This window comes from Stenella coeruleoalba (genome assembly GCF_951394435.1).
Source record: "Stenella coeruleoalba genome assembly, chromosome: 9".
NCBI lineage: Eukaryota > Metazoa > Chordata > Mammalia > Artiodactyla > Delphinidae > Stenella > Stenella coeruleoalba.
In genome coordinates this window covers 44,523,550-44,536,712 of record NC_137155.1, presented here as the reverse complement: position 1 = coordinate 44,536,712, position 13,163 = coordinate 44,523,550, and the positions used below count along the sequence as shown (strand labels likewise).

General features: G+C 39.3%; 1 protein-coding gene and 1 long non-coding RNA gene across 2 annotated transcripts in view; one reads left to right on the top strand and one right to left on the bottom strand.

The window, feature by feature from the left end:
- Positions 1-13,163, bottom strand: part of COL28A1 (collagen type XXVIII alpha 1 chain) — a gene marked incomplete at both ends in the record, with an annotated part of 159,483 nt that overhangs the window by 69,505 nt on the left and 76,815 nt on the right. Inside the window, 3 exon segments of the mRNA XM_079932578.1 lie at positions 9,090-9,158; positions 9,423-9,491; positions 12,950-13,018. Of these exon segments, the coding sequence (XP_079788704.1) occupies positions 9,090-9,158; positions 9,423-9,491; positions 12,950-13,018 (207 nt within the window).
- LOC307192078 overlaps positions 1-13,163 on the top strand; it is a 129,531-nt gene that overhangs the window by 89,852 nt on the left and 26,516 nt on the right. The gene's annotated exons all lie outside the window — the stretch shown is intronic.

The following is a 13,163-nucleotide window of genomic DNA, read 5'->3' as shown; positions in this document are numbered from 1 at the left end:
CTCCACGTCTTACTCTTCCGCCATCTTCCCCGCCATCTTCTAATTATCTCTTTAATACCTCTCTCCTTCTGACTGCCAAGTTTTAGTGACCCCAAGTTTCTCCCAGCTTAAATGATCACTCCTATCAAAGATTTCCAAGTAGAGAACATGAACTTGTCCTATATTATATACATTTCTATTATCTCTTCTTTCTTGAGTACTTCTGAGGTACCTTTAAAAGGAGTATCTATAAATTCACCAGGTGAGGGTCTCCAATTATACCTTACTGTTTCACACACTTGCTCCATTTTCTCTCTTATTCAGTTCGCCCAACCGTCACCCTTCAGGGGTGTCTGAGGCTAAATGCAATAGAATAGCTGCCTCTGGGGACACCTTATTGGCCTCTGTATATTTGAACCTTGGCCAGTGAGCTTTAAGGGTGTGATCCATGTCAACTGTGGTACTGCAGTGTCTACTTCAAACAAGCTATCCATACTTTTCTATGTAATTTTTGACATATAACTATGTTTTACCTATCAAAGTTGTCTTTTATAATCTCTTGATCTATGTTAATGTAACCTGATATATGCTTTTATGAATCTGATAGACTTTAAACCAAGACTTAACACATTCTGCAAGTGTTAGAGTTGGTCAGTAACAGGTTTTAGGGTGGTTCCTTGGTGTTTATGGATCATACTTTTCAGTAGATGGGAATATCAAGCCCTTAATGAGCTGTGTAAGTCCACAGAGATAGTGTCCCTCCACTATGGTGGGTTCTTGAAAATGTATAGTGTCTTTTGTTCCACGGGCCATGCATCCATGCTAGACCACAACAAGGTGAATGAGCACAAGAGGACTGTGGTCAGGACTCATTTCATCCCTTGATAACTCTGGTTTTGCTACAGTGCAGCACCAATGGTACCTAAGAGGTGCATTTACTATGATATTTTTCAGATATGTAGTTTTATTGTCTGTGGATAGAGTGACATTCACAAATAAGATTTTACAATAGGTACTTGCATAGCTGGACTTCGCTTCCCATGCAGGATCCAAGGTTATTGGAGCCTGCAGAGGGAGCCCTTGCATTAGGAGATAATGAACAGACCTGAAAGCACATTCTGGAGTTGCCATTTTTAACTTTGTCCATCAATTTCATAAAACCAGAAGTCTTATAAATCCTACCCCTACCCTCTCATCTCCACTCCCTCAAAAAAAGAATAACTATTTAGATTGCCTACAGATTCTTCTTGGCCCACAAAAGGGATTCTGGATGGGAGATACTCCTTTCAATTTCATAGAAAATGGCCAAGTTTAGGACTTTCTGCAGTGCTTGCATATATGAACTTAGCAAATGATTCAGTAAAGGTTTTACCTAGACCATAACCCTGCAGTGTGGTTAGTTTCAACCTCATTAAAATCATACATAATCTTATGATGGCCCTAGTAATCATTCATTGAACATTTTACATTTTAAAAGAAAGAAAAGAAGAAAAAGAAAGCAAAGGCACTATCACATGCATTCATTTTCTCTTTGGCAGATATTTGCTTTGGTTAATATTAAAATGATTATAATTAATTTTTAATAAAAATTCATAATTAAAATTTATTTTTTATCATGTGGCAGGAGCATTTTAGCCATTATCTTATCTGAACTTCTTAACATCAACTTACTGCATAAGGAAACTGAGGCCTAAAAGGATACATGATTTGCCAAAAACCATGCAGCTGGAAGCAATTCAAATCCAGGTCTGATTCCAGAGTCCTTCTCCCAGCTTGGTGTTGGCTGGAGCTAGACGCAAGATGACAACTTCTCCCCAGACTTGTTTCCAGCTGCCATTTAATGCAAAGACCATGGCTATGTGGCTGTGAAAGTCCTTTTCCTACATTGAGTCAATCACACTCTCTGAAAAAGAAGAAAGAAAACATCCTGATTGTAAGATTCCCAAGAGGCCCACACAAGCTACACAAGTACCCAGCTGTCTAAGGCTTCCCTTTCCCTTTCCCTCTATTGCCATTCCTCAGTTTTGTGGTTTTCCCCGATGTTTCAATTGGTTTCATTCCAGATCTCCTAGCTACACAAATTCTTACTGTCTTTTTATCCATACTGCAAATATACTTCATTTGGCATAGTAATGCATACCCCGACGACGACGACTACTACTACTACTACTACTACTACTACTACTACTACTACTACTACTACTACTACTACTACTGCTGCTGCTGCTGCTGCTACTACTACTACTACTACTACTACTTTAGCGTGTTAGAATTCATAAAAATGTTTTGTAGACATTATTCTGTTCACTTCGCAGAATAACCCTTTGATGTAGGCTTATTATCCCAAGTCACAGATGAGGAGGCTAAGTCTGAGGGAGATTAAATGACTTGCTGAGGTTACAGAGCTAATATGTGGTAAAGGTTTCAAGTGGACCAGTGATAAGGAAATAGTTTGTTATACCTTTTATGTTTTATAAGATTTAAATATAGGGCTTCCCTGGTGGTGCAGTGGTTGAGAGTACGCCTGCCGATGCAGGGGACATGGGTTCGTGCCCCGGTCCGGGAAGATCCCACATGCCGCGGAGCGGCTGGGCCCATGAGCCATGGCTGCTGAGCCTGCGCGTCCGGAGCCTGTGCTCCACAACGGGAGAGGTCACAACAGTGAGAGGGCCCGCATACCGCAAAAAAAAAAAGATTTAAATATAATATTTGAGAAGATAGTACTCTTAGAGATAAGACAGCCCGTTAGACTTTCTCCCCCTACATATATTAATAAAGCTTTAATCACCATTTCTCCCTTTGTTTGTGCCAGTTAAGTCTCTGTCACTCTATGAGAGGGCTGTGGAAGCAGGTTACAGTTGTTCTAAAAGTGATTTCATGCTTTTCTACTTTGGGACTATAAAAAGCAAATTGAATTCACTGTGAAAAGAATTAGCCTCTCAAGGATTTTCCCCCAAAAATGTTACTCTGAAGAGTCCACTAAATGATGAAACCAAGGAATGACTGAGTTTTAAAATAAGGTAGAAGAAGTCACAGTGATGATTAGCAGTTGCTTAATGTTTCTTTCTGGCTTTTAAATAAAATTAAGGTATAACTACTAAGGCTCCAGCTACCACAAATATAAGCACCACTCTGGAATGAATTATGTAACGAGTATATGTAATGGTTTGATGACTCCTGAATACCTCACTTTTGGTTGCCAGGATGTCAATGGAAATTTTAGAGGCCTTCTTCTAAGCTTATGGACAGACAACCCGGATATTGATAATGTGTATTATTTATAGACTGGCCATTGTCATACAACTCAGTTGCTTTTCACTGACACCCTTTAAGATGAAAAGGGAGACAGTAACAATTACCAGCACACTTCTCAGGGGGATGGGGAAACAAGAAGGTGCTAGAAAACAAAAACTCAAGTTGCTATAACATTTCCTTTAGTGTGCTTTCCCAGCTTTAAATTTCAAAATTTTTAAAATAATTTCAATTCTTCAAATCAATTTCTCTCCTAGAATTTTAATATTTACCCCAAAGCAACAGTATCTTAAATGATAACTTAAAAACTTGCTTTAGGATTTGGGAGGATTTGTTGTTGATTGTTTCTTCCTTTTCTCAAAATCAACTCATCAAAGATGAGCAAATGATTCCCCTGTTCCAGAATCTCACTGGAAAGGGACACTCTTTCTTATTTAGTTGAGTTAGAAACCTCAAAAATAGAAACGTTGACAGCGCCCTTAATGTCAGGGAGAAGAGAAGGCTCTCTTGTACGGATATTCAATATAATTTTCCACTGGGGGAAAGTTCCTCCAGTCTGCATGATTAAAAATAAAAATGTGTTGATGGTGATGTGGGTGTTGAATGATAAGAGGATTTAGTGTGCATCGTTAAGGCTGAAGGGAAGGTATGTATGCACTCTGGGGAAGAGAAATGCAGAGCTAGGAAAACAGCAAGGAGAGATGAAAGCAGTACTGAAAATTATAAGGTAGACTACATTCCAACTCTGATTTCAGAGATCATGCATGGAACTGAATTGGGGAGTAACCTTGAAAAGTCACCTAGTCAAGTGACCTTTTCTGGCATCTAAAGGTCAAATTGCCTGGTATTTAAACTTGATATGGCTCTGGCTTTAATTAGTCCTGTTTTCAAGCTGATTATCCTGCTTGTAGCAATTTTGCAGTCATATTATAAAAGGTGGGTTTCTTCAACTCCAATTTGGAATCATGGACCCTCAACTTTACTAGCATTAAGTCTGTATCCTAGGCCAGCCCTCCTTGTCAGACACAGTTCAAAAGGGAGTTCCTTATCCAGTCTGTCTGCCAGTGGAATCCACAAATTCCTAATGCATCTCTGTGTGAATCGCTCCTCTGTTCCACCACTGCCTGTTGGTGGTGTGCACATATGTGAGCCATTGCAGAGAACAGAGGGGCGATTCAGATGCTGGGAACATTTTTAGAATAATGATACTCAGTGGAATTTCACATAGACTTCCATTTTAATTTATGAGTATGGGTCACCTTTGTCAAATAAAGCATGTATTTATAATAGTCAAACATTTAAAGCTTTTGGAAAATGTTTAACTCTTTGGGTTTTAGGTTTATGCTTCTGCTTAATGTTTACATAATTTAAGTTTTGACAATGGAAAAACTAGAATGGAAAGAGAAACAATCTAACTGTACACTAAACAGTGCCGAGGTAGTTGGAAAATGGACAGTATTGAAGACCGAGCATCTGTAGATCAGGACAAGTCATTCTACCTGCTCTGATTTATTCATGCACTTAGTTTTTCATTCATTCATCCATATTTATAGACTCCCTCTCACACTCAACACAATATAGTATCAACACTGTTTATATTGTAAAGGGGCAAGTTGTTCAATCTCTCTGGCTCTTGATTTCCTTATCTATAAAATAAGAGAGTTGTTAAAAATGCCATGAGCTTCTGGAAATATTTAGGTAACATATAATATTTAGGTAGTATACAATCATGATAACAACAATAACAACCCAATAAGCCGTTTCTGCCCAGACTTTATTCCAACCACTTTATGGTTAAAAGGTCCCTTGAGGGCTCCAAAGCCAGCTTAAAGTTCCTCTTTGCAAGAACTGGCCTAAGCTCTACTGCCGCAAAGCTTTGGGGAAGGCCTTGGCTTTCTCTGTGATGAGCTAGCACACCGATGGATGCTGAAAGAGCTGGAAGAGGTACCTGGCAAGATGCTCCTGCCCTTCTGGAGCTCAGGAGAGCCACTCCTTGTAGTTCTCTTCCAGGAGGCCAGGAATAAACTCTCACCCTCAGAGATGTCAGTGAATCAGCCCTGGGGTGATTCACTAGCCTATGGGGGTGAAACTACAGAAGCAAAGAATTATCTGGGCTTCTCAAAGGGAGATGAGATTTATATAATGATGGTCCCCAAATCACAAAGGGTCCTTCTAGTCTTTCTGGGCCCAGTAGAGAAATGGCAGCAGTGTTAGGTAGAATCTTTGAGCTTGCCCTCCCCATCGTCGTGCAGACGATTTGGGTCTAGGGTTCAGGGAACTGGATGAGCACTTCCAACTTAGCAAAAAAACCCTGAATTGTCAGTTCCTCTTTCTGGCATGTTTCCAAAGTAGATTTTAGGGACTTCCCTGGTGGTCCAGTGGTTAAGACTCCACGCTTCCCCTGCAGGGGGCATGGGTCGCATCCCTGGTCAGGGAACTAAGATCCCGCATGCCCTGGGGTGCGGCCAAAAAACTAAAAAAAAAAAAAAAAAAGATTTTAAAACTGTATCTACTATCTCCTTGGAAATTGTAATTTTTACAAGAATTTTAGAAATCTCTCAGAAGCCCTTGTCAAAATTTGGATTACATTCATTCAAGGGAAGTGTATAGAGAAGTACTGTAACCACTGATGTCATCATGGAATTCTTCCACTTGGAAAAAAGCCATGGAGTGCCACAAGGGTGCAAGATGTCAGGGACTTTTTTTATATGTTTTGAAACATAGAAGCTTTGATTCTAATGTCTGTGTCAAATGCTAAACACATGTGACCTTAACTAAATATCGCAAAACCCACCATAAATTAATCGTCAACCTTAACGGTTTCCTCATTTCAAAACACATTTGTTTTGTAAGTTAATGCCCTAAGGCCAATATTTTAAGGTGACAACACAGAATTTAAATAAGAAACATGTCTGATATATGTCTATACAATTACACACACATGTGTGTGTATGCACCAAACCCACACATTTCCATGCACTTACAATTTCTCTGCCATTTTAAGAAAAAATGGAAGAAGGGGAATTTTGCACACATTTGAGTCCTGTGCTTTTGCTACCATTGGCAACCTTAGGTTTTTTGAGAGTCTCACCTCCACTTTACCAAACCAAAAGGACAAAGTTAAGTGGAATTAGACTTTTCCAAATATTTCCCTTTCTTTACCAGCTTCTGTGGGGCTGTGTGTGCTTGTGTGTGTGTCCAAAAGTTTTCTTCAGGAAAAAAAAAAAATGAAAAAGGGTCCATAAAGTCTCTAAGCCTTCTATAAAAGAAGAGAGGTGATTTTGAAAGTGATTAAAAGCTGGTGTTTGCTTTTGGAATTTCCTTTTCAAGTTCATGATCCACAGGTTCTTTGATTCTAAGACTAGCTTGCACTCTTAACATCTCCTTCCAGGGCTAGAGAGGGCCAGGGTAATGCATTTTCCCAGCATCCACAGGAAGGAGCGACAGAGAGGAGGAGAAGGCAGCGGGATGGAGGCAGGTCCTCGCTTGTGTTCCCATCTCCCCTCAGTAGACGTGAGCTGGAGGCTACTGCTTCCACTCAGCCTCCTGTGTGAGTTAGCAGAGGGAATATGAGTTTCACTTAAGACATCTTCTGGCAACATGCTGACTGTTAACAACAATAGAAAATAGGCAGGATAAAATTTTGAAAGAACATTTTTTTTTCCTGTGGTTTTTCCCCTTAAAATGTGTATGAAAAAAATACAAGGGACTTTTAGAGGGAAATGATAAACGAACTCATTTAGTAAATGTTTAGTCTGCATGCTAAATAGCCTGACATGGTGCAACATGCACAAGAGTCAAATTTTTAAGTGCTTACTCTCTGTGCTTAAGTGCCCGTCTTTATTATTACCGCTAAATGTAAAGCAGTAATGCAATGGTACAATTTAATATAATACAATGTATACTTATATAAAATATTATAATAATCTACTCCGTGGAAATGTAAATGGTTACATGCTTCCATTGGAATACAAATGCATTCCAGTATATTTAACACAGGCCTTCTTTTGAACAGGAATAAGCTTCTAGTTCCATAACTAAAGGAATGTTTAGTGTAAAAACAAAAGTTTTTACCAGTGTTTTGCTCAGCAGAAAGTAATGCGGTTTACATATTGAAGTTCCTCTTTCTATTTTTAAATTTTAACATTTTGACAGACACTTTGCCTTAAAGATAAAAGAATATTTCAAGCCCCAAATTCAAATGAGGATCAGATTCTGTCCTGAGTCAGACAAGCCAGAACCTTGACAAAAGCTCCTAGGGTGTCTGTCCTCAGCACAGCCTACTCAGCACTTTTAGACACGTCTCCCTGACCTTCCTGATTACCCTGACATGCAGAGATGGGCAGGAATCAAGATCTCCTTTAGAGATGAATTGAGTGCGATGGGTCTCCAGTCTTTCATTCTACCTGGGAGAGGCCAAAAGGGTACTTGCCGCACTGTACAGAAGCAGTATCAAGGTGTCAACACTCCCAAGTGCTGGGGCAGAGGCCAAAAACTCAAGACAAAAAGTTGACATCAGGCACTTACAACCTCTTTCTCTAATGACCTGGAAGCATTTGAAAAACTAAGTGAGTAGGTATATTTCTAAGGAGAATTTCACTCTGTAGGGTAACACTGATTATTCATTTTCCATTCATTCAACATGTTATAGAGTTCCTACTGGGTAGCACATCTAGTTCTGGTACCAAGAATTCAGTACGACAAAGAGCTGGCCTGCAGGAAAATTTATACTCTTGTGAAGTATGCAGAGCAGTAGATAAGCAAGATGATTTCAGAAATGCTGCGTGCTATGGAAGAAACACACTGGGGGACGTGACAGTGATGGGGGTGGGGAGAGAGGATTGCCTTTTGTATGGCGGACAGGGAGGCAAGATTTGAGACCTGAAGAAGGAGCTCTCCTGACAAAGCCGAGGTCTGGAAGCAGGAATGAGCTGAAGGAGGGCAGGCCAGTGTGGCTAGAGGTGGGCAGCAAGGGAGCAAGGGGCGGGAGTGGCAGCCAAGTTGTGAAGGGCCCCGGAGGCCACGGAAAGTGCTTGGAGTTTGTTCTCTGTACAAAGAGAAGCCATTAGAGAGCTTTTTTGAGAAGGAAAGGGATGTGATCTGATTTATGGTTTTAAAAGATCAATTTGCCTGCTAGGTAACAGAAGGGCAGAGGTGGAAGAGGGAAGACCAGTGAAGAGGTTTGAATAGCCCAGGTGAGAGATAATGGTGGGCTGCCTGATGGAAGCAGCAGGAGAAAAGCAGCCAGAAGCAAGATATATTTTGAAGGTAGAACTGACGGGATTTACCATAGGCCTACACGGGGAGGGAAGAGAGGGAAATGAAGGACCAAGAATGACTCAGGTATCATGGCATGAGCAAAGGGTGCTTGGTAGCACCATTTCCAGGCTTATGGAGTGAAAATCAAAGGCTTTATTTTGGATGTTAGGTTAGAGTTGTCTGTGAGAAATCTAAGAGGAGATGTATGGTAAGAAACTAGACGTGTGAAAGCAGGGCTTAGGGGAGGGAAGATAGAAACTTGGAGGCCATCAGTGTGCAGATAGTGGTTAAAGCCATGGTATTGAATGAGAGCACTTAGGCAGGGGCATGGCCAGAGAGGGGAGGGATCTGAACCAAAGTCTGTTCTTGGTACAGGAAGACAAGGCAGCAAAGGAATGTGAGGGTTGCTACCAAAAACCATAAAGTTAATCTATATGTTCAAGTGAGTACAAGGCCCAGGAAGTCCATAGATGAGGAAAAATAACTTGATCAATTCTGTAGATGCTTCTCCTCTTCTATCATGTCTGATAAAGATTTTCACCTTTACCAAACTAAAGGTACATTTTTAAAAGCTACTGTTACCTACTTTAAAGTCTTACCTTTGCTCCAGTGTTTCCTGCTCTATGTAAAACCCTTGGTCCAGGGGGTCCTGGTAATCCTCGAGGGCCCTGAGATGACATAATAAGGGAGAGAGGGAGTAACCTGGGAGCAACCTTGTTGTGTGCAGTGTTCAGGAAGGAAGGAAGGAAGGAAGGGAGGAAAGGAAGGAGGGAGAAAGAAAAAAGAAAAGAAAAGGGAGGAAGGGAGAGAGAGAGGGAGGAAAGGAGAGGGGGAGGGAGGAAAGGAAGGGAAGGAAAGGGAAGGGAGGAAGGAGGAAAGGTGGAAAAGAGGGAGAGAGGAAGGAAGGAAATAAAAGCAATGTCCACACTTACAGCCACACCAGGATAGCTGTCACCTTTGAGTCCTGGAGCGCCCACTGGTCCCCGAGGGCCTTGGGCACCCTGGGTAAATTCCAGCACCAGGAGATATCATAAGACTAAACTATGAAACACCTGGCAAAACTTAAGCACAAAACCAACTCAACATGCCAGAGGTGGATTTGATAAGTGCAAAGGAACGGTTTGAAAAATTTTAGAAGGAAATATGGCAACTCCTTATCTCCTCATAAGTCTTACACATGGAATGAGTGTAGGAAGTATATATGAACCATTACAAGATCCTGTATAGGAAACACACTTCATGGGCATTAGAAAAGGGCTAGTTGCTGACATTTTAATTTTAAAAATTACCAACTTTTAATGCATCATAAATCAGGAAGTATAACATGAGAAAATTTAGTAAGCATCATGTGAGAAGAATAGAGGGGAATATGTAGTAAAAGTTTAAGTATAAAATAAGATACTGTAGGTTACCTATTATTATGTTACAACTATTATCTTCCTCAATGGTGCCCAAATTAGGTGAGGAATAAATAAGCTCAAATAAAAATTAAAAACAGATTAATTTTTAAAAAACACTTTATAAAAGAATAGGACATAGAGTTTGTGGTTCATATCCTGAGACCTAGGAAAAAGTTATAAATACTGCTTTACCGTGATGACCTTGGGCATCAAAAACTTTTAGTAGCAACTACTGACCTCCTATATAGAGGATAGGGAAGGAGAATTGTTGCCTTTTGAACATTAGAGTTCTCTGTACAAATAGAACTCGGAGAAATTTCTGGCTAAATTAAAATGGAGAAAAAGAGGAAGACTCTTACCAGAGAAGAGTTATTAATTGTAAGTCTACTACACTTATATTTAAAACATTTCTATTTATACCATATTCCGTTCTGTTGCTGTGATAACTCTTACAACTCTTACAATAACTCTTACAACTCTCGTCAATTATTTTGATAAAGAGCTGTTCATGTTTTTAAATATTTATGTTTTTCCACATTAGGAGGAAACTCTACTAACAGACCTTTGTTTTCCGAGATTGGAAGAAGTATCACGATTCTTAATATTTGTTTTATATGCAAGCAAACACTGAAATCAAACTGCCATTATTCCAAGCCAAAGTGTTGCCCAAAATCTAACTCCCCAAAACTGCCCCTGATTCTACTCCTATGAATGAATGATAGGGAAAAAAAATTCTTCAAGCCACTTAAGCAATAAGAAAGTTAAACTGATTTTGAAAATCATGAATGCAATAGCTGTTATTTCCTATTAAAACAAAGGGACTGGCTTTATGTGGTTAACGTTCTTAAGAATGATCTTCAGAAAACCTGTGGCCACTTATAAACACTTAAGGTACTATTTATCATCAACAAAAACCCAAGGTGATCTCTTAAAGTTGTATGACAGAGAAAAAACAAATTATTCTGGAGAGGTGAATTTTGCTGTATTCCCCACTAAGGAACTGGTCGCTTCTCAGAAGCAATTTATTATCCTCTTCCAATTATGTTCAAGGTTAAAATGCTAAACATTTTCTATGGGACAGGTTCTAAAATAAGATGCCCATTTCTCTGCATGCTTACATAAGGAGCAGGCCAGCAACAAAACAAAGCAGTAACTGCTCCCTGGTTAAGTTGAAAGGAAAAAAATTGGTAACAAAATTCACTTTCAGTTTTCATTTCTAAGTTCCAAGCCTTTAACACATTATCAGCAGCTGTTACTGTTTATCCTCTGGCGCCCAGAGGGGGGGAAAGCCATTGAAACATTCATAGTTTTTGAACATTTTTTTTCCTGGGGATCTTTGTCCTCTCTCCTACAAAAATTTCAGTTAGCTTGTTACTTCTGATGCTAATGGGGGTGGGGAAAGGGCAGTGTTCTTGCTTAGATCTTTATTTTGGATGCCTCACAGTATTTCTGTGGATGGAATTTTGCCACTTGGTCTTTCTGCACTAGATTCAAGAAAATGTCTTGCAGAGTGATTCACAAATGTCTCTCTCATTCAACAGAAATTAGGGTAGAAATCATAATCAGGTGTTTTGAAATGGGCTTTCAAAACAACCTGGGAGGTCCCTGAAGTGATAGACAAAACTGAATTTAACGTGCCAAAACTTTTATCAGACATTTAACCCTCCAAGAGCTTAAAAACCAATGCATTAGGGAAGAATGGCAGAAGGAGTATCATTAGAGGCCAAGGGATTAGAAAATTGATTGAAGAGACAAATAACTTTAAATACTATCACCAACGATGCCTAATAATGATCAGTAGAGAACAGGTGGAGCTTTTAAACCACGGCTGCACATTTAATTATATTTTATTTCTATCGTAAAGAATAGTATAAGTAGAGAGAAGTAACTTTCAATCACGGACCTAGGAATACACAGATTCAGGAAGTTATCAAACAATATGAAAAATGTCACCCAAATGTTCTTGATTGAGGTCATATCTGTAGTTTTAGCATTAGGAAATTTGGAATTTTTTCTTGAGTCATACGTAACTTGGTTTTCCATAGAATTTTTACATATCTTGGGTTCCTATGTGCCTCAGAGTCTGGGCAGTAGGATGACCATCTTGTTCTGGTTTGCCCAGGACATTCTCTGTTTTAGCTTGAAAATGCCACATCCCGGAAACCTCTTCTGTCTCAAATAAGCCAGAAGATTATCACTCTAGGAAGGAGGACTCTTAAAGTGATTAAGAACAGCAGAGGTCAGGATCTTACCTCAGCCTTCAAAAAGAACCACTCTAACTTATGTCAGTATATAATAGGTTTTGCATTATATTTCAAAGATGGTTCTAAGTTTTCTTTTTTGAAGTTTGAAAATCACTGACGTTAGTACTTGAACCCTTTCATCTAGAAGAGACAATCTGATAAACTAAAGCCAGCTTCAAAGCTACATAACAACATACTACTAATTTAATAAGTGCTGATTATGGAGCCCTAAAGCCTGTTCTCATAAACAGGGATGTGCTTGTTGACATTTGGAATGTAGAATTTTGCTTGATGCTGGGTTTTATGTGAGGAGGGAAATGGTACTTTGTTGCCATGGAAAAATGTGTTGATTACTAAAAGCTGTCTTCTCCTATAATTATTTGCATTTTCATTTGAAATAACTCTGAAAGATGGACAATAAAGCAGGGAAATCTGATTCAGTAAAGTTTCCAAACATGAACTTTTTGGACAATGTTTTATAGAAGAGATACATTGGCCATTAATAGTAAATGAAGGAGGCTAGAGGCCATATAATCTCATATCAAAGATATTACAAAAAGCATTTTCAATCAACTGTTTAGTCAGCAAACATTTTACCAGAGGAGCTATCCTCCCCCACATTTATGAAAAATAAATGATCTGCTAGCTTGATTTTTTAAAAAGGGAATAGTGTATTCTTACATTTCAGTTCCTCAACGTAGAGACTTCAAGTAGAACAATCACAATCATCAACTTATGATGCATTAAATCCACTTTCACTTCTCTCACATACAGGGAAAAAACAAAACAAAACGAAAGAACATGAATAAAGGATACCTTTGGTGCTCGAATAGCAATTCCAGGTTCTCCTTTAAATCCAGGAAACCCAGGTCCTCCTCTATCTCCCTATACATTTCAAATAATGTTCACAGTTTCAGGCTTTAGATTTTATGAGAAACCATAATGGCACAGAGCAAAAAAGCCATTGGCCAATTATAAAGGGCTTAATCTATTAGAATCAGATCCTGAGAGAGTACATCTTCTAATGTAT